Below are 23,854 nucleotides of genomic sequence, written 5' to 3'. Positions count from 1 at the left end.
CTTGAGAACTGGCCCTTTGTCTTAACCTTCTTTGTTCCTCTCCTCACAGCCTACTTCTCTCACATACTAGGTGCTCAATAAATGTGGGACGCAGGAAGCGAAAAATCCGAATCTGCCCCCAATCCCCAAGGACGAATGACAGGGAACGCAGGTTTCCTCAGAATCACCGTCTCCTCAGTTAAACCGAGGCCACCTGACCTCCGCCGTTACGGCCCCAGCAGCAGGAGAGCAACCAAGAAGGTGAGCTGCTGGAGCCAAGATGGAGAAGAAACGGGTGAGGCAGGGAGGCGGCGCCGGCCCGCAGCTAGTGGACCCACCTGACGGCGGCGCGAGCAGCCCAGCCCGGCGCTCCCACTGACCAGAGGGCGGGAGCCGCCTGCGCGTGGGGCGGGGGCGGAGGCGGGGGCGGGGAGGGGCGCCGCGGCACGAGCCCGGCCCCCGGCCCCGCCCCCGCTAGGCCTGCACGAGCCCACCTCAGAGAGCCTCGGGCCTTGCGGGGAGTGGGGGGAGGGGAGGCCGCGCCACGCGCGCGCCGCCGCTAGTTGACGCGGGCCTCGACGCGCGCGCCTCCCCCGCCCCCCGCCCCTCCCCGTCCCGGGGGCCCGGCGCGCGGCCCTGCTGACGTCAGCCGGCGGCTGGCGGTGCGGGGTGCGCAGAGCCGCTGGCGCACTCGCGCGCTGCGCTCGCCTGTTCCCCCCGCCCGGGCTGTGCGCGCGCGCTCGCTCGCTCGCTCTCTCCCTTCCTTCATTTTTTTCTCCCCTCCCTCCCAGCCTCTCTCCTCTCTCTCCCCCTCGAGCTCCCGGCTGCCCGCGGCTCCCTCTCGCTCTCCCTTTCTCTCCGGTAGGCTCCGTCGAGCGATGCGAGCTTTGGGAGACAGCGACGCCGCCTCCCGCTAGAGACCTGCCCCCCGGCCCGGCCCCTTGCCCAGCCCTGCCCAGCGCGCGGGGGTCGGCGAAGGCGCCGCGGACGCACCAACGGCGGAGGATCCGCGATGCAAATGCACTAGCGGCACCCCCTAACTCACTCCCTCCACACCCCGCGCCGCCTCCTCCTCCGGCAGCAGCGGTAGAAGGACCCACCCTGCCCCCCTACCCCACCCTCCACCGACTCCGGCTCCTGCCTCGACTATTATTTTATTTATTTTGGGTCGTGCACAAGCCTCAGTGCCTGCAGCCCGCGCCTCCTCGGATCGCGGGCGCCTCCTCCCTCGGCTCCGGAGCCCCAGACCCCGGCCACCTTCGCCTCGACACCCCCAGAGCCCCGCCAGCTGCCGCGAGTCTCCGCGGCTGGGAGCTTGTTAGAGGCTGTCTTTTTGGGGGGTTCTGGTTTCTCGACATTTTTGTTTTCAGCCAAGGGGAAGCTATCGTGATTTTTTCCCCTTTGAGCCCAGGTTCTGCTCTTTGGGGGGGTGGGGGGCGCGCCGAGCCGGGGAGCCGTGCCAGCCGAGTCGTGCGGGCTGTGGCAGGGAAGGGGCCACCATGGGATGTACTCTGAGCGCAGAGGAGCGAGCCGCCCTCGAGCGGAGCAAGGCGATTGAGAAAAACCTCAAAGAGGATGGCATCAGCGCCGCCAAAGACGTGAAATTACTCCTGCTGGGTAAGGACCGGGGCTACCACCCCAATCCCTCGACCCCGGCCACTCTGCACCCCCCAACCAGCCCCCTGACCCCGCTCGCTCCTGGGGAGACCAGGCCCGCGAGTTGGCACCACGATGTGCCCACGATCGCCCACTCTTTAGCATGCCTTACCCCCTTCCCCCTGCAGCGCCCCCCCCTCCTCGTTCCCCTAAGCTGACACTCACCAATTTTCCCCCCTGTCTGTCCCAACAGGGGCTGGAGAATCAGGAAAAAGCACCATTGTGAAGCAGATGAAGTAAGTCCCTGTGGCATTGGGATTTGTACTTTTATTAAGCGTAATTTTTTAAATGAATTTTATTACCTTGTTCACTTCACATCACTCTCCAGGCCCGGTTTTTAATTCGTACACACACACACGCGCGTCCCTGAATTTGACTCCCCTCTCCCAGGCCCTGCGTTGGTTCTGGGTCCTCCACCCCAACTCCCGGGGTGGGTGTTTTTTTTTCTCCCCAAGGGGGTGGAGGGAAGGGCAGCGCCTGTAGTTGTATGAATGACAGTGTCCGCCATATTGATCAGAACATCACATTATTGGCATGATTATGGTCATTACTCTTGTTTGTGGGATGTTTCCTGTGTATCGCTGCCTCCATTTCTGTCTCTGTGCCTCTGTTTCATTCTGCATATCTCTCTCTCTCTCTCCTTCCACCCCCCCTCCCCCCCCTCCACATCCATAATCCCATTTACCCCTGCTCTTCTCCTGGGGCAGTGATTTTTGAACTTGGCAAAAACATGGAGGGGGGACCCAGCCCGAGGCTGGGGTGGAGTATCAGGTGTCTGCTGTTCATGGATTTGGTGCTGAATTAGAGGCTGTGGTTTCTGCCCCCTCCCCTCAAAAAGACGAAGGTTGGGGGAAGGGGCGTGTGGTAGGGGCAGGGGTGGACTTCCAATCGAATGATACTGGCACAGATATATCCAAGGTAGAGGGGGAAGGTAGGACGCTGGATGTGAGGCTGAATGCCCGCCCCTCGCTGCCCCTTCCTTCTCCCCCACCCTCCCAGCCTTTGCTCTCCTGACACTGGCAGTTTTCGTTCACTCTCTGGTCTTTATCAGTGTAGTTATTTACACTCTGCATCGGCTGTGTTCCATGTAATCTACCCACAATGCGGATTTCAGGCCCCACTTGCCGCACCACCCCCTTCTGCCTTAGATATCAGTTTCCCCTCCTAATTAACTGGGGGTGGATTTGAGTGATGGTTGAAAATTAAAACAAAATGGGATATTCCTTCCCTTTCACACTTGCTCAGTAAGGAGCCTCGCCCCTCCTTGCTACTCCCAGGCTTGCTTCTTGCCCCATCCACTCCTGGTTAGCAGTTCCTGGTGAGCCCACAGGCAGCTTTGCTTGGGGAGGGGGTGGCTTTAGGGAAAGAGTGCGCGCCTCGGGCCTCCTGGCCCTGCTGCCTCCGTTGTCTTGTTAGTTGTGGACGGAGGAGTTAAGACCGTTTAGCGAGGATCCACGTCGCTTTGCTGTGACACCTTCATGCACACACAGCTCCTAATTAGGGGTTGCTGTGCAGTAAACAAAAATGATTATTTTTCAACTTGACAGAATAGCCGAAGTAATTGCATCCCGTAGGAAAACAATGGAAAATAAAAACCCCTTTCGCAGAAAGGTGGGTGGGAGACGAAGCATGCTTGCGATTTCAAAACCAATATGCAAAAAATCTTGCATGTGTAACAGGCATGACAAGCGGGTTCTAGGCGGCGCCATGATGGTAGGGAGTAGCGACTCGGAGACAATTTCTCCCGTCGGCTTGACATGTTCTTATTTTTGTTCTAGAGCTCCCTGGGGCTTTCTTTGCAGAGGTCCCTCGGCTTGCCGCACCCCACTGAGCCACGGGTAATTTGGCCTGGGGCTTCTTTGGAGCTTGTGCAACCCAAATGGATGGGGAGGCGGGGCCTGGGGAATTGCTCTTTGCAACAAGGTGCATATTGCATCTGCCAGGAGCTCTTGCAGGTCGGTAAATGCAAGCAGCACCACACCTTTCTCCCAGCGGGGGACGTTTCAAAACTTCAGAACTCTGTAATCTGCAGTGGCCGGCTTGAAGCCGGGTAGAAGCCCCAGCCACCGGAGCGGGGTGAGGTTTCAGGCGCTGCTAGTGGTGGACAGCGCCCAGCCGAGGCCGGAAAAGTCGATGAGGCTCAGCTCGATGGCGCTCGGCTCGGCTCGGCGCAGTCTGGGCGCGGGGCTCGGAGGGACTCGGCAGTGTTCGGAACCGAACCGGGGCCTGGGCGAAGAGAGCCGAGCTTTTTCGACGAGGGGACCGAAGGCTTTCGGAAGCACTCGGGTGAAGGGAGTGGGGATGAAATGCGGGGTAGGCTCCAGTCTGGAAATTAACTTTGCATCTGCCAAAGCAACTCCTTACCTGCTTTTCCTGAACAAGCCCCATAAACTAGGCTGATTTAATAAGAAGTGTAGAAATATATACCGAGTACCCCTGAAGGGTACCTTTCCTTTTTTATTCAAAGAGAGCCACGCTTTCCAAGGAGATAGGTGTGCCATTTTAGAATGAAAATTCCTGATTGTGTAATGAAGGCTGTATTTAGACTTCCCCGGAAAAGTCTTAAGGAATTTATAGTTGGTTACACTGAGGAGGGAGAGGAAAAAAAGTTTTTAAAAATCAAGCGTTAGGTGTTTCGGATGGTTAAATCAGACGACCTGGCACTTTTTCTCTTTTCCCTGCACTCCCCCCTTCCCCTGCCCCGCCCCAGCCCCATCACCCCACAGGACGCCTTTTTGGAGAAAGATATCAGACAAAGTTGAGATTTTTGTAGGTAAAACTGTGAGTATATTTTCTAAAATACATCAGTTCTGTCTAGAAAGTGAGCTGAGTTTGCTCACAAAAGGTCAGTCAGAAAGATTTCTGGCCCATGTAAATTTTGCAGCTAGGGTCCCTGCGTCCTGTCCTGCTGAAGCATTCATGAATGGCTGCTCTTCCTATGAGTCCTCCAGCTGGGCTTGAAATAAATCAGATCAGGGCCTTGTGCCAAGCTGGATGCAGAACTTGTTTTATTAACCACAAAATGTGGGATTGGTGTCACTGTATCCTAGTGACAAATTCCTGTGAGTCCTCCCTCGAAGAGGTGATTTTCCAGATCACCACTTGGCTGAGCATCAGTTGAGTCAGGAGAACTGTACTGTTCTCTGGGTGGGGCTGGCCCTGAAAATCTAGGTGGCGTTTACAGAACGCAATTTTGGACTTGCCTGGACAACACAGTGGGTGACCAACCTATCAGACCATACTTAGGAGTTAATAAGGATGCTGTTTTATTTCACCTGGGCAAATGCAATTAGCACGCTCTCTGTGGGTGATGTCCTGTGAAAACTTGATGACTTCCTAACAGGGACTAGGGTTTAATGGCTCAGCCTTTTGCATTGAGAAGAAGACTATTGATAGGGAAACATCTCTAGATCCTTTGAAGTCAGCATTTCCAAAAGAGCAGAGAGCCACTCCATTCGGCCTACCTTCTTATCCATGTTATGGCATGCTGATTATAAGAAGGACGAGACTTCCATGTATGCCCCTACTAACTGAAATTATACGGAAAAGCCTGGCTGGCAGATGCTGCTTAGAACAAAGTGTTAACACCCGTATCAGCCTAGGATATCAGTGCAGGGAGACTGATCTTTGAAATTCTTTTGCCTGACACATCTTGCAGTGGGAAATGTGCATCTACCAAGAGATGCCACAGGTTAGATTGTCATTGAAAACCCTGATTCCTAATACTTTCTTAAAATTTTCATTTGAACATAGCTTGCTAGGTCACCCCCCCCCCCCCCCGCCCCTTTCATGTGTGGGCTTCTCTGGTAACTTCGCTGGTAAAGAATCCGCCTGCAATGCAAGAGACTCGGGTTTGATTCCAGGGTCAGGAAGATCCCCTGGAGAAGGGATAGGCTCCCCACTCCAGTATTCTTGAGCTTCCCTGGTGGCTCAGATGGTAAAGAATCTGCCTGCATTGTGGGAGACCTGGGTTTGATCCCTGGGTTGGGAAGATCCCCTGGAGAAGGGCATAGCAATCCACTCCAGTATTCTTGCTTGGAGGATCCCCGTGGACAGAGGAGCCTGGCAGGCTGCTGTCCATGGGGTCACAAAGAGTCAAGCAGGACTGAGCGACTAAGCACCGCAGAACACATGTGATTGTGAACTAGTATTTGGTAGTTCTCTGTCAGATAATCCAGAACATTTCCGTCCTGAGAAATAAGCAGTGATCATTGAGACAGCAAAATATAATTTACACAAACCATGAGTAATCAGTGACTTTTGTGTGTGCAGCATTTTAAATTATTTTGCTAACAAGCAAACAAGGAGGCCGTGACCTCACCTGTGATACAGCCTCGGCATTTTTGCAGTCAGGGGACTTTTATTGAGACTAATCAAAGTTTTAACAATAAGTGTTAACTTTAGTTAGTCACCAAACCCTCCCAAAGAACTCTCTCAGGGCGTTATATGTAGAATCAACATAATCCCTTTAAGCGACTTCCCATTCTGAACAAATAGTGACAACTAATTGGACTGTCTACCTGATGAAAATGTAAAATGAACCATGAAGTTGCTGCGGGCACCACAGTTTGTCCTCATTTGAGGTGTTGAGTTTTCTTTGTTGTCTCCGGAGCATTTAGTGTATTTTTAGGGAGCTAGAGAGTCCAAAGGTGGCGATGAGGCGTGGCTTGCTAGCTGGTAACCTGAATGTAGATGGATGCGGTAAAGTGGGACACTTTGGATGTGTGTTCTTTTCCAGGGTGCTTGCTCAGTGCCATTAGGAAATCAAAACTTATGGATTTGCCTGGTAAAGACGTCATTGCTCATACAAATAGCCCAGCCCTTCCAGTAGGGAACAATTCTGAGGACAGACCCTACCAGACAGGGAAGGCGATTTTAAGATTGCCAAAAGCTGGTAGTTTCCTCCTACCAGCTGACTCTGACTTTGTGATTAGGGTGTTGATTGTTTGGCTTGGGTTCAGGGCAAGCCTGTGTTCATTCAACACACTGCTGTTTGGCACCTCCTATGTCGCAGGCGTGAGTGGAGATGAGTAGCAACTTGGAACCATTACTCGGTAAAAGTACAGTGGTCTGGAAGGGCGTTTCCTGCACATCCCCAACGGGTCCCATGTTGAGGCAGCGTTCCCCTGAGAGCTGCTCTTCTAGATCTGTGGACTTGTTTCTGCAATCATCTCTGTGGCTGCTCTGCTTGCCCTCCCCTTCCTCCTGTCTCCATGTTTATCCAAATGGATGCACCTTGCTCTCTGGAGACATTGTGAGCGCAAACAGAATGTCAGATCAAGTAGCAGAAGCATTCTCTTTTGCTGATGGATGGTGCTCTCTTCCTCCTTACTGTTCACTGAGCTGTAAACGCCAGCAGACCTTCCTGCCAGAAGAGTAGCCCACAGTCCACCTGATATCCTCAGGAATCAGCTGTGGAATTCTTGAACCTCTGTCACCTGTCACGGATTCTGAAATTGAACCTGTGTGCTTATTGAAAGGGTGTTGCTGATGAGATTAAATGGATGAAACTTCATACAAGATTGACAAGACTCCAGAGAAATCCAGAATTTCTAATCTCTATTATAGGGCTAGATTAGGTTTATAGTGCCCAGAATTAGAGGACTGTTTCTGTTTTTCTTTTTAAGCACTTGGAGCGTCCCAGATTATATTGTGCATCTTAGCCACACCTGCTAAAGATAGGACAGGATCACTTACATTTTTCAGTGGCTCACAGTGCCCTGTCTCTGTTAACACTGGAGATTTAATATGAGCAGAGGAAGGTCTTATTTTTCTGATGTATGTTCCATCCATCTAATTCAGGGACTTGGTTCCCTCTCTCCGAGGTGTTCTCAGTCTCACATTCCTTAGAAATTTAAACAGACCATGATCACAAGAGCACATTTTGATCCAAAAGACAGTAGACAAACTGCGAGATGATTTCAAACTGAAAAAAAAATTTTTTTGAAAGGATTACTCCAAAATTTGACACTAGCAAAGAACAAATTTTGATTTTGAAAAAATTTTTTTTTCAATTTTTGAATATATTTAAACATGTACTACAATGGATTTTAAAATGGCTAGCAGATGCTATACGAAGAGCACTTCCCCTCACTTTATTGATTGCATTGCCATAAAAAGCTTGAAAGTGCTCAAACTCCATTCTAAGAATTTATTCCAACCAGTATCACATTCTTATTTTATTTTGTGTCTCTCATTCATGCACAATAGTGGATAGAAAAGAAATCGCCTGAGAAATGGCAGGAGGAAGGGGCAGTGGCCTTCTGCTGGCTCAAAGAGATAGGTGAGGTTCCTGTTGAGAGAAGTGGTTTAGCTTGTTTTTAAAACTGAGAGGTGGTTAGCAGCTTGGAGTCTGTAACCAGGCTGCTTGACTTCATATCTTGACTCTACCACTCACTAGATGCCTGCTCTTAAACAAGTACTTCAGTTTTTGTGCCTCACTTTTCTTACGTATGAAATGGGGTGGACAGTAAAAATAACTAACAGGGTTGTGAGCATTAAGGGATGTAATATATGAAATGACCTTATAACAGTTTTCTAGAAATCATTTTACAGATGTCAGCTACAGTTTTGATTCCTTTGATTGATTAGTGGGTGTTCCCTTCCCATATGGAATTCTCAAGGATGTGGGCCATAGCTTGCCGGAGAGCCAGAAGGGGGGCGCTGTGGTTCACGCTCAGGTCTTTTTCCCCTTGCCTGCTCTGCAGCATCAGTTATATAACTAACTGTGTTGTCATAAGTGATGTGACATTTTTGATGGCGCAGCTGCTTCAGCCCAGGAGGCTGGAGTGATGTGACAGAGAGTGGGGGAGAGCACTGGACCAGGAGTCGAGACAAGTCGCTCTGCTCCTGCTTCTCTGGGGGCCCCGTTTCATGGAGTAGTTGGCCCAGGGCTGCCCCAAGCTCCTTTTCTGTTCTAAGTGGTCAAGGAAACTGGGAATTACCTTCAAGTTCAGGGTCTTGAGGTCTTTGATGCAAGGTTCTAAACATAGAAGAATCAATTCTGGCTCCCTCCTGAGAGGGGGTTGGGGGTACCCATGAAAGCTCTCTTAAGGCTAAGTTAATTGCAGAATAGCAACCTCAACCACAAAGCTTTGTCAGCCAGGAAAGTCAGAGTCCTGAAAGGCATTTAGAGAAAACCACCTCTAACCAAACTCTTCATGCAGACATGCTTCTCAAACCAAAGAGGAGGATCTGAAAGTATCCTGTGATTGAGAAACAAGATGTTTCTGGGAGGAGGGACCCAGTGACATGTTACAGGAAGAAGTGGTTTGTCTGTGGCTTCCAGGATGCTTAGCAATAGAGACAGCCCTGGCTTCTACCCGAGATGGGATGGCTGCATAGACAAGAAGGAACCTGCCCAAGTTCAGGTGCCCAAGCTCTATGAACTTGGGGGATTTGCAGAAGGGGTAAAGAGGAGGATCCGGAGGGCTGTGTTTTAATTTTGGTTCGTTCTCTAACTTGACTTTGGGCAAGTCATTGAGCCACTCTGAGTCTTCCTGTTCATCTCTTCCTTAGAACATGGGCTAGAATTCCTCAGGCCTCTTTCAGGTTTCTAGCTCAGTAACTGCAAAGAGAAATCTAGAAGCCTGAAATGCAGGGGGAGAACGGTGGGAGTATTTACCACCCACAGCTTTTTATCTGCGGAGCCATCTTTAGTTCTAATTTTCTTTACGGAAAAGAGGAAAAACATTGTGCTTTTCATAGCACCAAAAAAATTAAAGTAAAATAAAATCCTGCAAGGCTAATAGTCAGTACCCTGATTTTGTCCCCCTGCTCACTTGATTTCTCAACCAAGAATGGAGAAAAGGGGGGTAATATATATAAGGATAGAGCTCCATGGCCAAGAATTTACCCTCGATTCTCTGCTGATGGCTTGACCAGCAGATAGGTTTTCTGTGGAAAATTGTTACTTATAGGAACAACTTTCCCATGCTGTAAGATCAGCCTGGGCCACCTGCCTTCAGAATTGTAGAGCGCTAATATTTATTGCACATTAATTAGATGTTTGTGTGTCTGTCTCCCTTCCTAGTCTGGGTGGCCCCTCCCTCCCAGAGCTCCCTAAAAGAAGGAATGGTGACTTATTTTTGCTCACCACACAGCACTGAGCCCAATGTCTGGCACAAAAGAGTTGCTTAATAAATGTTAATTGAAGAAAGAGAAAGAACTGAGGCATGCAAAGAATGCAGACTCATTTCTACATAGGACTGAATAATAGTGTTGAAAGCCTTTGGTCTGAAACTGTGTTCATCAGTTTTAGTCCCATCTGTTATCTTCATTTGTTTCTTCTCATCAACCCATGAGGAAATAGTCATCAATCCCATCTTACAGATGAGAAAGTGAGGCACAGAGAAGCTAGGTGACTTACTCAAGGTCACACAGCTTAGTAGGTGACAGCAATATGTTAAGATCATGATTTGTCTAACTCCAAAACCTGTATCCATTCCGTTCTAACCCTGCCCAGCTGTTACTAGATCACCACTTGTGTGGGCAATAGAGAGCTGGCAGTCTGGGACCCAGTACCATCAGCAAACGGGATGGCACAAGCCTTGGTTGAGGTCAGTGGTTGAGAGAAGAGCAAGTGCTTGGTTGGTGCTGGGTCCCTTCTGGAGGTGGTGGTCACCATCGTGTATCACATGGATTCTTAGTGTTCCCTAACCACCGTCTGGACAGCTCCTGAAATAATTTCCATTCCAGCCTCAGAAGTGTGGGCCATTAGTAGGTGACAGCAGAGAGGAACTGCCACTGAAGGCTCTGACTCTGGTGGAAGGAAGTGGTCAGAGAAGAGAGAAAGAGGATAATAGGATATCCATCCATCCATCTGCTCACCCATGAGCATTTACTGAGCACCTGGTTTGAGTTAGACATATATATGGAGGTCTGGAGGAAGGTCTTAGTCCCTGCTCTTGTGGAACGCAGCCTAAAGGGAGATACATGTAAAAGACCCTTCTACTTCAGAGCAGGAAGTGTCATGAGGCTGTGGGAGAACAGAGGGTACCTTCTCTAGGCGGGAAGTTCAGGGACATTGGCCAAGAGAAATGACACGTGGGCTCAGTCTTAACAATGAGTGGTAGTTAGCAGGTGGAGGATAGGAATGCTAGGCAGATGGACCAGCATGTAAAAAGGCATTGAGCTATGTCACCACATGGAACATGTTGGGAATGTGAAATAATTTGGTTTGATTAGAGCACCATATATAAAAGGGGTGTCAAGAGATGGAGGATGAAAGATGAGACAGAACTGTCGTGAAGTTCCTTGTACCAAGGACTTTGGATTTTATTCTGAATATAATGAGATGCCACCAAAGGGTCCTTTTTTTTTTTTTTAAATTGAAGTTTAACTGACATGACATTATACTAGTTTCAACTATACAGTGAAATGATTCAGTATTTGTATGTAATGCAAAATGATCACCACAGTAAGTCTACTTAACATCCATCATCACCATGCAGAGTTAGGTTTCTGTTTTTTTTTACCTTGTGATGAGAACTTTCAAGAACCAGAGGGTTTTAAGGAAATGGGTGGCAGGATGACTTTGCGCATTAGAAAGATCACCTGTGTGACTGGAAGGAGTCAGGTTCTAAGGTTGGGAGACCAGATGGAAAGTTATTTCTGTGACTGTGATCCAGGAGGGAAAAGTTTAAGGACTAAACTAAAGCAGTGGTAGCAGGAGGTGAGAAAAGGAGACAGATTTAAGAGCTATTTGCACAGTGGAATAATTGAATTTTTTTGGATGATCAATTGGAATGGTATTGAGGGGGCTGTACGTTTTAAAGGCTGTACACAAAAATGAGCCCAGGATTCCTGGCTTGGGCCACTGGTGAGATGGTAGTGCCAATCCCTGAGATGGAGAAATGGAGGAGGAAGAGGGAAGGTTCGGGGAGAAAAATGCTGACTTATTTGGTCATGTCGATGATTCTTGTGGATAGGCTAAGTGGAGATCCCTGGCAGGCAGGCGGTTGGATGGTGGATGAGGAAAAAGGGTGCACCTGAGGAGAAGGGTCAGTTTGGAATTCTGTGGCGCTTGCGGGCAGTGAGAGCCACGGGGGCTGGGAATCTCAGCCCGCTGAGTGAGAGAGGGAGAGAAGGCAGAGGATGAGCACACGCCTTCCCCCCGACACAGTTCCAGAAACGGAGGATCATCTAGGGAGAGGAGCCTGTGATGGAAAGCAGGAAGGAAAGAGCCAAGAGATGGAAAAGAAAAACCAAGATAAAGCAGTATCGTGGGAGCCAAGGAAGAAAAAAATTTCAAAAAGGCAAGGAAGTAGTTGAGTCAGATACTGCAACAGTCAAATACGAGGAAGACCGGTAGATGCCCTCTGGGTCTGGAAAGTTGGCAGTGACCGTGGCAAGAACAGTTTCAATAGAATCGTGGGAGAAAAGCCAAAATGCAGTGGGGTTAAGCAAGTGGGACTGAGGAAGTTAAGGCCAGAAACAGTCTCCTGGAAAAGAAATTGGAGCTATAGAAGGAAAGGCAGAGACAGAAGGGAGGACAGAGGTAGTGGGGCTCGGGGAGGGTTTATTTGACTTCATTTGGCTCCCGTGGAGGAACTTGGATCCACTGAGAAACCATAAAGAAAGAGCCCAGACTGAGGGGGATGTGGAAGGTAGAGGAAGGGGGAAGTGGTAGAAGGAGCAGAGCCCAGAGAGGATGGTCAGGCAGGAAGTGCAGAGTCAGGATGAGCAACTTGGTCTGAACATGAGCGCGCATCCATCTCCTCAGACTGACAGATCATAAGCACGAGGAGTGTATACAGAAATTTGGGGATGGGATGGTGGGTACAAAAAGTTGGAGTTCCTGCCTTGTCATTTATTTTTCTCTGTAAGGTAGGGAGAATTAAAAAGCAGCTGTGCTTATTTAACAAACACCAAAGACTGGTAATGTCTGTTCAAACCACTGATTTGTTCATTTACTCAATATTTATCCAGCACTGGTTGTGTGTTAGGCACTGTTTTAGGTGCTTGGAGATTTGGTAGTGAGCAAGTCTGCCCCAGGGGAATCAGGCCACCACTTCACAAACAAATAATTGGACATAGTAATTGCAGACTGTGAAATTTTTCTGGAGTCACACCTTTGAGTGAGGCCTTAAACTGTTCACCTAGGGATCCAATTCCTGCCCTCAGAGAGTTGGAGGAGACAAATCAGTGCACAGAAGAGGCAGAAGTGGAGTTTGATTCAGACAAGGGCTCAGGATGAAGCCTGGAGGCACCAGATACAGAAATGAGAGCCGCTATCACTGCTGATAGAAAAGGGCATGTGACCAGACCTTGCCGTTCACAAAATCCCATACCCCTGGCCCAGAGGATGGGGTGTGACCCAGTCCAGGTTAGCCAGAGTCCTTCTCCGGGATTTTACAGCCCTTGTGAGATAGGGGCTCTTCCTCTGGGGCCCCAGCAAGGTCCTCACCGGCTTGAACTGATGGTAGCCCGGAGCTATCTGCGGCCATGTTTCCACATTTGCATTACTCTCTGCAGAAAGGAAGCTTACCTATTGTGGGAGAGACTTCAGGATATGGGGGAATGGAGAGGAAAGAGAAAAGGAGAGAGGGGAAGCCAGAAAGACATTTGACTATTATTATTGCAGTCTCTGAAGCTGGCTCTATGCACCAGACAGTTATGTGAACCAGTAAATCCCTTCTTCTTTACAGAAACTAATTTGAGCTGGAATCCTCTCCTTTACAACCAAAATCATTTTGAAAATGGATAAGGCCTTCCAGGAAGATGAAACAGTATGAGCTAGCGCACAAAAGCACAGCCCATACATGCAGGCTGCCGTCCTGGGGGGGAGGGGGCAGCCCTGTGTGACTGCAATTGGGGTTGGGGGGATGTGAGGAGAAGTGTGTAAAGGATGAGTGGAACTGGGTTGTAGGCTTCACTGCGCATTTGGCTTCAGGGTACACTGAATCTATGGTAGGGACACTAACCTCCTCCCTACATGGTAGGGCAGTAGGGTGCCAAGTTGGGAGAGCTTGAAGAGGGAGACCAGAGAAGAGGCTTAAGAGCAGAGAGAAAAATTCTGTAGTCTTCACCAGAGGAGTCTGCACCAGTCTTCTCGCTAGGAGAGGCAATGAGGAATTGGGTGTGGGAGAGATTTTGGCAGAATAGTTGAGACCTGGTGTCCAGTTGAACATGGGGAGAGAAGAGTAGGTCAGAGGAGTCCCCCCAGTTTGGAACCTGGGTGATGGAACTTAGTTATGCCTTCAAGTTAGGAGGCATAGGAGCAGGGAGGGAAGTGGTAGGAGGAAGATGGCAAGTCAGACCACCGGTACGAAATTTAGGTCCTTCCCGGATGACTTTTTTGTTCACAGTTTTCTTGGGGAAGTCATTCTGCCATTTAGAAGAGAGGTCAGGGCTAGAAGGAGAATGGGGCTGGGCTGCCCTGCGTGGTAAGACCATGAGAGTCAGTGGGTGTAGTGTCCCTGGAGAGAGTCTGCAGATGGAGAGAAGGGCTCTCAGGGAAGGAGCCTCCCCTATTGTGGAGGTGAAGCCTTTGATAGACGCAGAGGTAGCTCACCTGGGAAAAGGGGCTGGAGGTCAGAGGAACGCAAGGAGACCATGCAATGTGTGCTGAGGGAAGTTCTGTGTGGTGTGTTCTGTTCATGGCATTGCCCCATTAGATGAGGACTGAGAACAGACCATTGTATTGGGTGAGTCAAAAAATTCGCTTTGAGTTTTTCCATAAGATGTAAAGGAAAAAAACCTGATTGAACTTTTTGGCCAACCCAGAATTTGGTGATTGAGGCTATTACTGGCCTTGGAAAGAGCACTTTCAGTGGAGGGGAAGGGATAAGCGTGACATTGAAATAACATTTTTGGGTAGAGATAAGGCTGAGCTGGGATTAAAGACGAGATGGACCCCAGGTCTGTCCCTCTTTGGCTTGGTGGCCTCAGGCAAGTTCCTTCACGTCTCTGGGAGTTAGTACCTTCATATATAAAATTAGGAAACTGGGGCTTCCCTGCTGGTCCAGTGGTTAAGAAACCACCTTGCAATGTGAGGGACGTGGGTTTGATCCCTTGACTGGGAAGATCCCACATGCTGAGGAGCAGCTAAGCCTGTGCACAACAGCCATGGAGCCTGTGCTCTGGATCCTGGGAGCCACAACACCTGAGCCCACAAGCCACAAGTGCTGAAGCCTGAGCACCCTAGATAAGAGCCTGTGCTCTGCAACAAGAGAAGCCACCGCAGTGAGACGCCCGCGCACCGCAGCTGCAGAGTAGCCCCCGGTTGCCGCAACTAGAGAAAGCCCATGCAGAGCAATGAAGACCCAGAGCAGCCAAAACATAAGTAAATCTTTAAAAAATAATAAAATTAGGAAACTGGATGGAATGATCTATAAGCTTCTGCTCAAGTCTTGAGGTCATAATTTAAATTTTGCTGTCCAGCAGAACAGATGTTCTTGTGGTGAGGAATTCCCCGCCTTCTCCCTTGGCCACCCTCCACTGAGATAATAAATTATAACGAAATCAAGCTCTCAGAACTGCAGTGCTAATTGAGAACGAAAACTGGGACATCAGCTCAGGGAACTGTGGACACCAGGGCATGTTGCATCCACGTGTGCACTCCACTGAGAGTGTGGGGCCCTGTGAGGCAGGAATTCGTCCCGTAATACGGTCAGGGTTTGTAGGACCAGGGTCCTGTGAGGCTTTTCCAAGGGGGAGAGAGTAAGAATAACTCCTGGGGTCCCCGTCTCTTTGAATGCACATGGGTGGGAGAAAAAAGGACCATGAGTCTGAGCTGGCTTTGAGGGGGAGTTCCAGCCAGGTGGGCAAAGAGGAGTTGGAGGGACCCCAGCCTCAGGAGAGGAACAAGCCCGAGGGCACCAGAGGGTCAGAATGGGCGAGGCCTGGCTCTGTGTCCGGGCACTTTGTGACTTCATCACTGGCGACTTTGGGGAAAGGATGGTAGAATGGCCGTAGGGAGACCCTGGTTTGGAGTCGTGGCCAGCCCTCCTACCAGACATAAAGCCTGATTCCTCTTTGAATCTTCTTATAGTTTCAGTCACACAGACCTCACCAGTCCCTATTTCTTCAGCACACGTGTGTTCATTCTATGAATACCAATGGAAGACCAATCATGGGTTGGCGTTTTCTAAGTTTCTAAGAACGGAGCTCTTAACTCAATAAAACCGCCAATCTCCCTGTCTTTAAGGATCTTTCAACTTTAAAGAAGGGGGATAGACAAGTAAGTGAATAAGCAAGGTTGTTTCATGTAGTGATATGTTCCAGTAGAAGAAGCTGGGTTTGAACAGTGGGGAGTGGTTAGAGGAGATGAGGGAAAGAGAGTTGGTCAGGAAAGAGCTGAGGAAGAGGGAAGAGCAGATACAAAGGTCCTGGGGCAGAAATGAGCAAAAAGGCAGCCAGGGAGGCTGGACCACAGGGAAGAAAAAGTGGCGCAAAATGGGATTAAAGAAGCCGAGAGGAACCACCGCGCAACCTAGGGAGAAGCATTTGGGTTTCAGAATGCTCTGGGGGCCTTAAAACATGGGACAACTTGACATGATGTACATATTTTAAAAAGTTCCTCTGCATTCTGGAAAAAGCAAAACCATAGGGACAGAAATCACATCAGTGGTTTCTAGGGATAATAGGAGAAAAGAGAGAAAGATTGACTATGAGGGGAAACAAGGGAACTTTTGGAGGTGAGAGAAAATATTCTCCCTCTTAATTGTTGGTTACACAATTGTATATGTTTACCAAAACTCATTAAACTATCTACCCCAAAACAGTGAATTTACTGTAAGTAAGTTATGCTTCAGTAAATCTGACTTGTGAAATGTCCATTTTTTTTTTGAGGGAGGTGGGAGGGGGGGATTGGGATGCGGAATGCATGTAAATCCATGGCTGATTCATGTCAATGTATGACAAAAACTACTACAATATTGTAAAGTAATTAGCCTCCAACTAATAAAAATAAATGGAAAAAAAAAAAAGAAATGTCCTTTTTTTTAGGAAGCCACCGGCTGTGCAGTGGTTAGGATTCTGTACTTCCACTGCAGGGGGCATGGGTTTAATCCCTGGTCAGGGAACTAAGATCTGGCATGCCACACAGCACAGTTAAAAAAAAAAAATTATTAATTAAGGGGGGAAAAAAAGAATTGCAGTAAGCTGTAACAAAATCCATCTGGCTGCATTGCTATGTGGCTGTTGAACAACAAAGCCAGCCTCGCACAGCGGAAGCAGTACACCCACTGCTGGCCTTACAATTGAGCCTGTATTGTGTGCTATTCCTGAAGGCTTCCTTAAGTCAGTTTATTGGTGTGTGTTCCTAGTTTTCTTGTTCACATAGCTTTCCTTCAGAACTGACTTGAAAGCTCAGTGTGGGTGGAAAGCATCTGCTGCTTTTCTGTGGGCCCATGGTAAATGCTTACTACCCATTACATTCCTCACCTTTGAGTGGTGCTCTAGGCTGCTTCTACACTCGCTATTTGAGCCTTACTTAACAACAGTCTTGTCAGGCTGCACAGACACTCCCGTATCCCCATTTTACAGATGAAAAAACTGAGGTGAAAGTATAGCACTATCAGGAAAGCATGAATTTTGGAGATCTTGGCTTTGCCGTTTGTTGGCAGTCATGTGCCTTGGGGGAAATTATTTAATCTCTCTGAACCTTAGTGTCCAAATCATTAAAAAGAGATTAAAAAAAAATTAAGCTCATTGCAGATATACTGTGAGGATTAAATGCAGCAACACAGCTAAAAGCATTTAGCATAATGTTGAAGTTCCTTAGATGATCGTAGTATTTTTACCATCAGTGAGAGAGGTGAGGCGAGAGATCCCACATAGGCCATCAGTGAGTGTGTGCTCAGTTGTGTCCGACTCTGCAACCCCATGGACTGAAGCTCGCCAGGCTCCTCTGTCCATGGGATTTTCCAGGCAAGAATACTGGAGCTGGTTGTCATTTCCTACTCTACGGTGTCTTCTTGACCCAGGGATCAAACCTGAGTCTCTGGTGTCTCCTTCATTGGCAGGTGATTCTTTACCACCAGTGCCTCGTGAAAAAAGTGATTTATTTAAGATGATGTGGCCAGTACACGATAGAACTAGAGCCTGGTTTTTCTCACTTCAGGTGTGCCTCTCCTTCCGTCACATTAGTACGTTCTTCCTGGTTTTTAGTTGGTTTGTCCAGAGCTAACTGGACAAATTTATTTTTTATTTATTAAATTTATTTTTTTAATTGGTGGAAAATTAGTTTACAATTTTGTGTTGGTTTCAGCCATAGAACACTCGAATCAGTCATAATTAAATGTTTATCCCTTCTTTCCCTCCCTTCCCCCTATCCTACCCCTCTAGGTCAATATAGAGTGCCAGACTGGACTTCCTGTGTTATTTAGCAACTTGCCACTATTTTACACATGATAACATATACATGTCAGTGCTACTTTCTCAGTCCATCCTACCCTCATCTTCCCCCACTGTGTCCACAAGTTTGTTCTTGACTAGGTTCATCAGTACCATTTTTCTAGATTCCATATATATGTGTTAATATACAATACTTGTTTTTCTCTTTCTGACTTACTTCACTCTGAATAAGAGGCTTTAGGTTCATCCACCTCACTTCAACTGACTCAAATTTGTACCTTTTTAATGACTGAGTAATATTCCACTGTATAAATGTACCACAACTTCCTTACCCATTCATCTGCTGATGGGCATCTAGGTTGCTTCCACGTCCTGGTTATTATAAATATTGTTGCAGTGAACACTGGCATGCATGTGTCTCTTAGAATTATGGTTTTCTCATGGTGTATGCCCAGAAGTGGGGTTGTAGGATCATATGGTAGATTTATTCCTAGTTTTTACAGGAATCTCCACATTGTTTCCATAATGGCTGTATCAGGTTACATTCCCACCAACAGTGAAGGAGGGAGCTAATTAGTTTTTTACTAACACAGATCCTTTAGTGCAGTCATTGGTTAAGTTAGAAAATATTTATTGAGCACGCACCGCATGCTCCACATATGCACGGCTGCAGTGGTGAAACAAGACAGGCTCCATGGTTGCCCTTGAGGGCAGAGATGCCCTTAAGTTCATTGACATCACAGCCAGCTGAGAGGTGAAGGATGCTAAGGAGCACCTCAGTAGGTTTGGAGTATGGAAAGACTTCTAGAGGATGTAATGTTGAATTTCTTTCTTTCTTTTTTTTTTAGCGAAAACACTTTTGTCATGTCATAGATCAATACATATGTAAAATATGCATTAATTTTTCATGTTTAATAGGCATCTTCAAAGCATGTACTCATGTAAAGAAGATCCCCAAATATACCTACTCAATCATAGCTCTCTCTCCCTCACTTCCCACTGCCTTGATTTTCATGATGTTTCCTTGCTTTTCTGTATAGTTTGTCACCCGTACATGCATCTTATCGTAAAGTTTATTCTTATCTGCTTTTGACGTAGTCGGAATCCTACTGTTATGTATTAAGTTGTAGCTTTCCTTCAACATTGTGTTTGTAATGTTTACTCAAGTTGTTATACATAGCTGTCATTCATTTTTATTGCTGTGTAGCCTTTTTCTCCCAAATAGTTATAATTTTTCTATGTAGCATTCACAAATACTTGGGTATATTCATGAATTTGCCAGATATTATTCAGTTCACTGCTGTACAACATGTACCATTATATACCAGCTCTGAACCCTGCAGGTTGTTTATCCATTCTACTGTTGATGTGCCTTTGGGTTATTTTGAGTTTGGGGCAATTGTGAAGGATGCTGCTATGAATACCCATGTAGATTTAGATCCTGAGACACCTACATTTGTAAATGGTTATTTGAACTGGAATTGCTGGGAATCTTCAGCTGTATTAGATAATGCCACAGTGGTTTCCATAGTGGCTATTCCATTTTACACTTGCACTAGCAGAGAGAATTCCTGTTCTAAATCCTTGCCAATATTTGGTATTGTCAAACTTTTACATTTTTTGCCTAATTGATAGTATTTCATTGTGGTTTTACTTTACATGCTCTACTAATGAGGTTGAACAGCTTTTCATATATTTATTGGACATTGGATTTCCTTTTCTGTGAGGCATCTATTCTGTTTCTTTTTTAAAATATTAGGTTGTATTTTTCTCATTAATTTCTAGGAGTTCTTTGTATGTTCTGGATAGTAGTCCTTTTCCAGTTTTATTCATGTAAATATTATCTCCCTTTGTCCTTTCACTTTGTTAATGATGTATTATGATTTTTTAAAAAGCTTCTTTTTAAAAATGACATTTATTTTTGGCTGTGCTAGGTCTTCACTGTTACATGGGCTTTTCTCTAGTTGCAGCGAGCAGGCTTCTCATTGTGGTGGCTTCTCTTGTTGCAGAGCGTGAGCTCAGTAGTTGAGGCTCCTGGGCTCTAGAGCCCAGGCTCAATAGCTGTGGTGCATGGGCTTAGTTGCTCCTGGGGATTTGGGATCTTCCTGGATCATGGATCAAACCTGTGTCTCTTCCACAGGCAGGTGGATTCTTAACCACTGAGCTCCTAGGGCTCAGTGGTAAAAGAAGAAGCCTCAAAGTTCTTATTTTTAATGTTAGATTTTTCAGTCTTCCCCTTTTTGGTTAGTATTTTTTTGTGTCCCATTTAAGAGATCTGTGTTTTACGTAGAGATGACAAAACTTATTCTTTCTCTTCCTCTTCAAAAAGCTTGGAAGCTTTTTCCTTCCATATTTTGGTGCTCAATTCATCTGTAATTGATCCTTGTATGTGGTATAAGATAGGGTTCCAGTTTCATTTTTTTCCCCCTGAATGGATACCCATTTGTCCCAGCACCACTTGTTGAAAAAGAGTTTTTTTTTTCAGTCACTGATCTGTATAACCACCTCTGTCATACGTCCAATGTTTATATACACAGGGACCTGTTTCTTGACTCTCTGTTCCATTCCATCAGACCCTTTATTCTTAGGTCGTTGCCACATTATCTTGATTACTGTAGCTTTATAGCAAGTCTGGATATTTGGTTTGTAAATCCCCCCCACCTTGGTCTTTGTGAGTGGTTTGGCTGTTCTCAGTCCTTTGTGTTTGCATGTAAATGTTAAAATCAATTTATGTAACACACACACACACTGCTTTTGGAATTTTGATTCGTATTTCTTGTTTTCTTTCTATTCTGGGTAGAATTGATATCTTTACATCTTTCGTCCTCCTGATCTATGAGTGTGTTACATTTCACCACTCATTTAGATTATCGTAATTTCTCCTAAAATATTTATAATGTTTCCCATAGAGGGCTTACATACTTTCTGTTAAATTTATAACTAGATACTTGATATTCACAATGGTCTTATAATTGCTCTTTTTTTCATTGTGTTTTTAAAATTTTATTTTTTACTGACACCAATAGTTTATTTTTCTAATTGAGGCACAGTCAGCTTATCACGTTATATTAATCTCAGGTGTGCAACATAATAATTTGACTTTTGTATACATTGTGAAATGATGACAATAAGTCTAGTTAACATTAGTCACCATACATTGTTACAAAAATTCTTTTTTCTTGTGATGAGATCTTTTAAACTCTACTCTCAGTAACTTTCAAATATGCAATAATGAAGTGTTACCAACTCTAGCTACCATGCTGTAGTATACGTCCCAATGACTTATTTATAGTCAGAAGTTTATATCTCTTGTCCCCCTTCACCTGTTTTGTCCACCTGACACCCCCTGCCCCTGGCAACCACCAATCTCTTCTCTGTTATCTATGAGCTTGGTTTGGGGATTTTTTTTTTTGAAGAGTCCACATGTAAGTGAGATCATGTAGTATTTGTCACAACACTTAATACTAATTTAACTGCTCCAACATTGTTGGTATTTGTAGGTCTTGACAATAGATTACTTTTTAAATTTAGACACATACTCAATTTTAGGGTTATTATCTAAGTTGATTTTTGCTAAAAACATAGAAAGTTCTGAAGGTTGTTTTCATTAAATATTGTTAGCACCTAGAATCTGTACAGTGTATAGAATATCTAGTTTGTATGCCTCCTCCTTTCTTCCTCTCTCCTTCCCCTCCCTCCTTCCTTTTCTTTTTCCCCTCTCTTCCTCCATCCCTCCCTCCCTCCTTGCTTCCTCTAACATTAGAACTATTTTTCTTATCTTCTCCCCTTTCCTCAGTCCCAGACTCTTCCCGCTCCAGATAGGAATACAGCTCAGCTGACATGTTTTTAGCAGCAACCATGGCAATTCAGGTCTTTTGACTGGAAAGGCTTCCTTCCTAAGGTGATGGTAGAAGCATTTGAATTGCATTTTGTATCTGTTGCTGGTGTACGGATATAACAGTTGATTTTGTGAATTGATTTTGTATTCATCAACCTTACTTAATTTTTATGTAAATTCTAATGTTTTCTTGTAGACTGTAAGGCCTAGAGAAGGGAGTGACTGTTCGGGTTCCCATGGCTAGCTAATATCAGAGCAAGAATGAGTGTGCTCCCATATCTCCCTTAACTTCTCCAGAGAATATTCACAGGAAGGGCTGGGAGAAGCCAGTTGGTGAGAAGGAAATAGCATTTCTTGAACATTTTATTATTTAAGATGTTTAATAAACATGTTCGGGCTTCCGTGGTGGCTCAGATGGTAAAGAATCTGCCTGCAGTGCAGGAGACCTGCATTGGATCCCTGGGTCAGGAAGATTCCCTGGAGAAGGAAATGGCAACCCACTCCAGTATTCTTGCCTGGAGAATCCCATGGACAGAGGAGCCTGATGGGCTAATAAGTCCATGGGGTCGCAAAGAATTGGACACGACTGAGGGACTAACCCAGTATACGATCAGCTTAACTCTCACTGGTAGCAGGTTACTGGTCATCCCTATTTTAATTGTTTTTTGTTTGTTTTTTTTTTTTTAATTCGGCTGCGCCTAGTCTTCATTGCGGCATGCAGGATCTTTAGTTGTCGCATGTGGGATCTAATCCCCTGACCAGGGGTAGAATCCGGGCCCCTTGCATTAGGAGCACAGAGTCTTATTTTGACATTGGACCACTCAGAGAAGTCCCTGGTTATCCCCATTTTAGAGCTGAAGAAAGTGAGACTCAGAGGTTATCTGAAAGACTTGTACAGGGTCACACCTTGGTTCATAACTGAGCAGACATTCCAGAGGTGGAGGGGTCCTGTTGCTCTGTCTTGTGATACCAGTTGGCACACCTTCTGCATTCAGGGTGAGAACTCTCTGGGCCTCCTGTCCCTGCCATGCCGTCTTCCAGAGCGCAGCCCTTGGAGATCTGGGCTGCTGCTAATGAGGCTGTCCTAGCATCTTTGGACTCAGGCAGGCCTGCTTTTTTTCAGCTCTTGGGTTACATTCCTACCCAAAGTCCTGAAATCAGTTTCCACCTCTGCCCCGCTACGTAGTTCCCTCTCAACTGAGAAAACGAGTTCACAACTTGTTGGGTTCTAGGAACCAAATTAGGTGTTGCCCTGGGCCTGGTTTCAGTCCTGGCTTGAAAATACGATTGTGGTTTTTATGAGCCTGCTTTGTTATACAGTGAAGTAGAGAGAATTTATGGTTGCAGTCCTTCCCAGCACCCCTGCCCCCAATCTTGCCCATTGGCAGGGGCTGCCTGCAGGCAAGGAGGAGGTTTGCTGTTGCTGGCTGTGCAAAGGAATTGTGCAATGCTCTGTTTGTGAACGCAGCCCAGCGGCGCTGTATTCAGTGTGACAGCTTCCTACTCGGGAACACACGGCCCTTCACAGGGTGACTGTAAATTATGCAACCCCAGAGCTAAACAATGAGGAGTCGTGGGGAAAAGGAAAGGACCAGCTGGATCGTAGCCTGGACCCGAGATGAGAGCGTGCAGACTTCGGCTGCTTGGCGATGGATGGGAGGAAGGTCTTTGGCAATTGAGAAAAGCCAGGAAGTCCTGTCACAGTGCTACTTGTGAAAGCGGGTTTTACTTTGTAAAAAAAAAGTCAATGTTCCTTTCAAGCTCTATTTATCAATTCAGGGAGAGGTTTAGAAACTAGGAGGGACATTTGCAAAAGAAAGTAGTCCTATGGTGTTACCAAAAGTAACTGAATGCTGAACACCATATTTAACCTTTGCCCTGGTCGCCCCAAGTCATCACTTTTTGCTCTTGCTTTGGTGCTAAAAACCAGCAGTGCCCCTGAGGGCAATTGATGGGCAGACTGTTTCCTCCCACCCCCTCCCCACCCCCTGCAAATGGTCCTGGAATATAATTAATTCTGCTTTGATATGCTTTATGTAACTTTCCCATCTCTTCACTTGCTGTCATCTGTCCCTTCTTGCT

At 46.7% G+C, this 23,854-nt stretch overlaps 1 protein-coding gene across 2 annotated transcripts in view; it reads left to right on the top strand.

The window, feature by feature from the left end:
* The first annotated feature begins 597 nt into the window (after positions 1-597).
* Positions 598-23,854, top strand: part of GNAO1 (G protein subunit alpha o1) — a 176,618-nt gene continuing 153,361 nt past the window's right edge. For both annotated transcript variants that reach the window (XM_043898519.1, XM_043898521.1), the window contains exons 1-2: positions 598-1,596; positions 1,829-1,871. In XM_043898519.1, coding sequence (XP_043754454.1) covers positions 1,479-1,596; positions 1,829-1,871 — 161 coding nt within the window. In that variant the 5' untranslated portion in view covers positions 598-1,478. The remainder of the gene's footprint in view (positions 1,597-1,828; positions 1,872-23,854) is intronic.

Source organism: Cervus elaphus, chromosome 4 (genome assembly GCF_910594005.1).
Source record: "Cervus elaphus chromosome 4, mCerEla1.1, whole genome shotgun sequence".
Lineage (NCBI taxonomy): Eukaryota > Metazoa > Chordata > Mammalia > Artiodactyla > Cervidae > Cervus > Cervus elaphus.
This window is presented reverse-complemented; position numbering and strand designations above follow the sequence as displayed.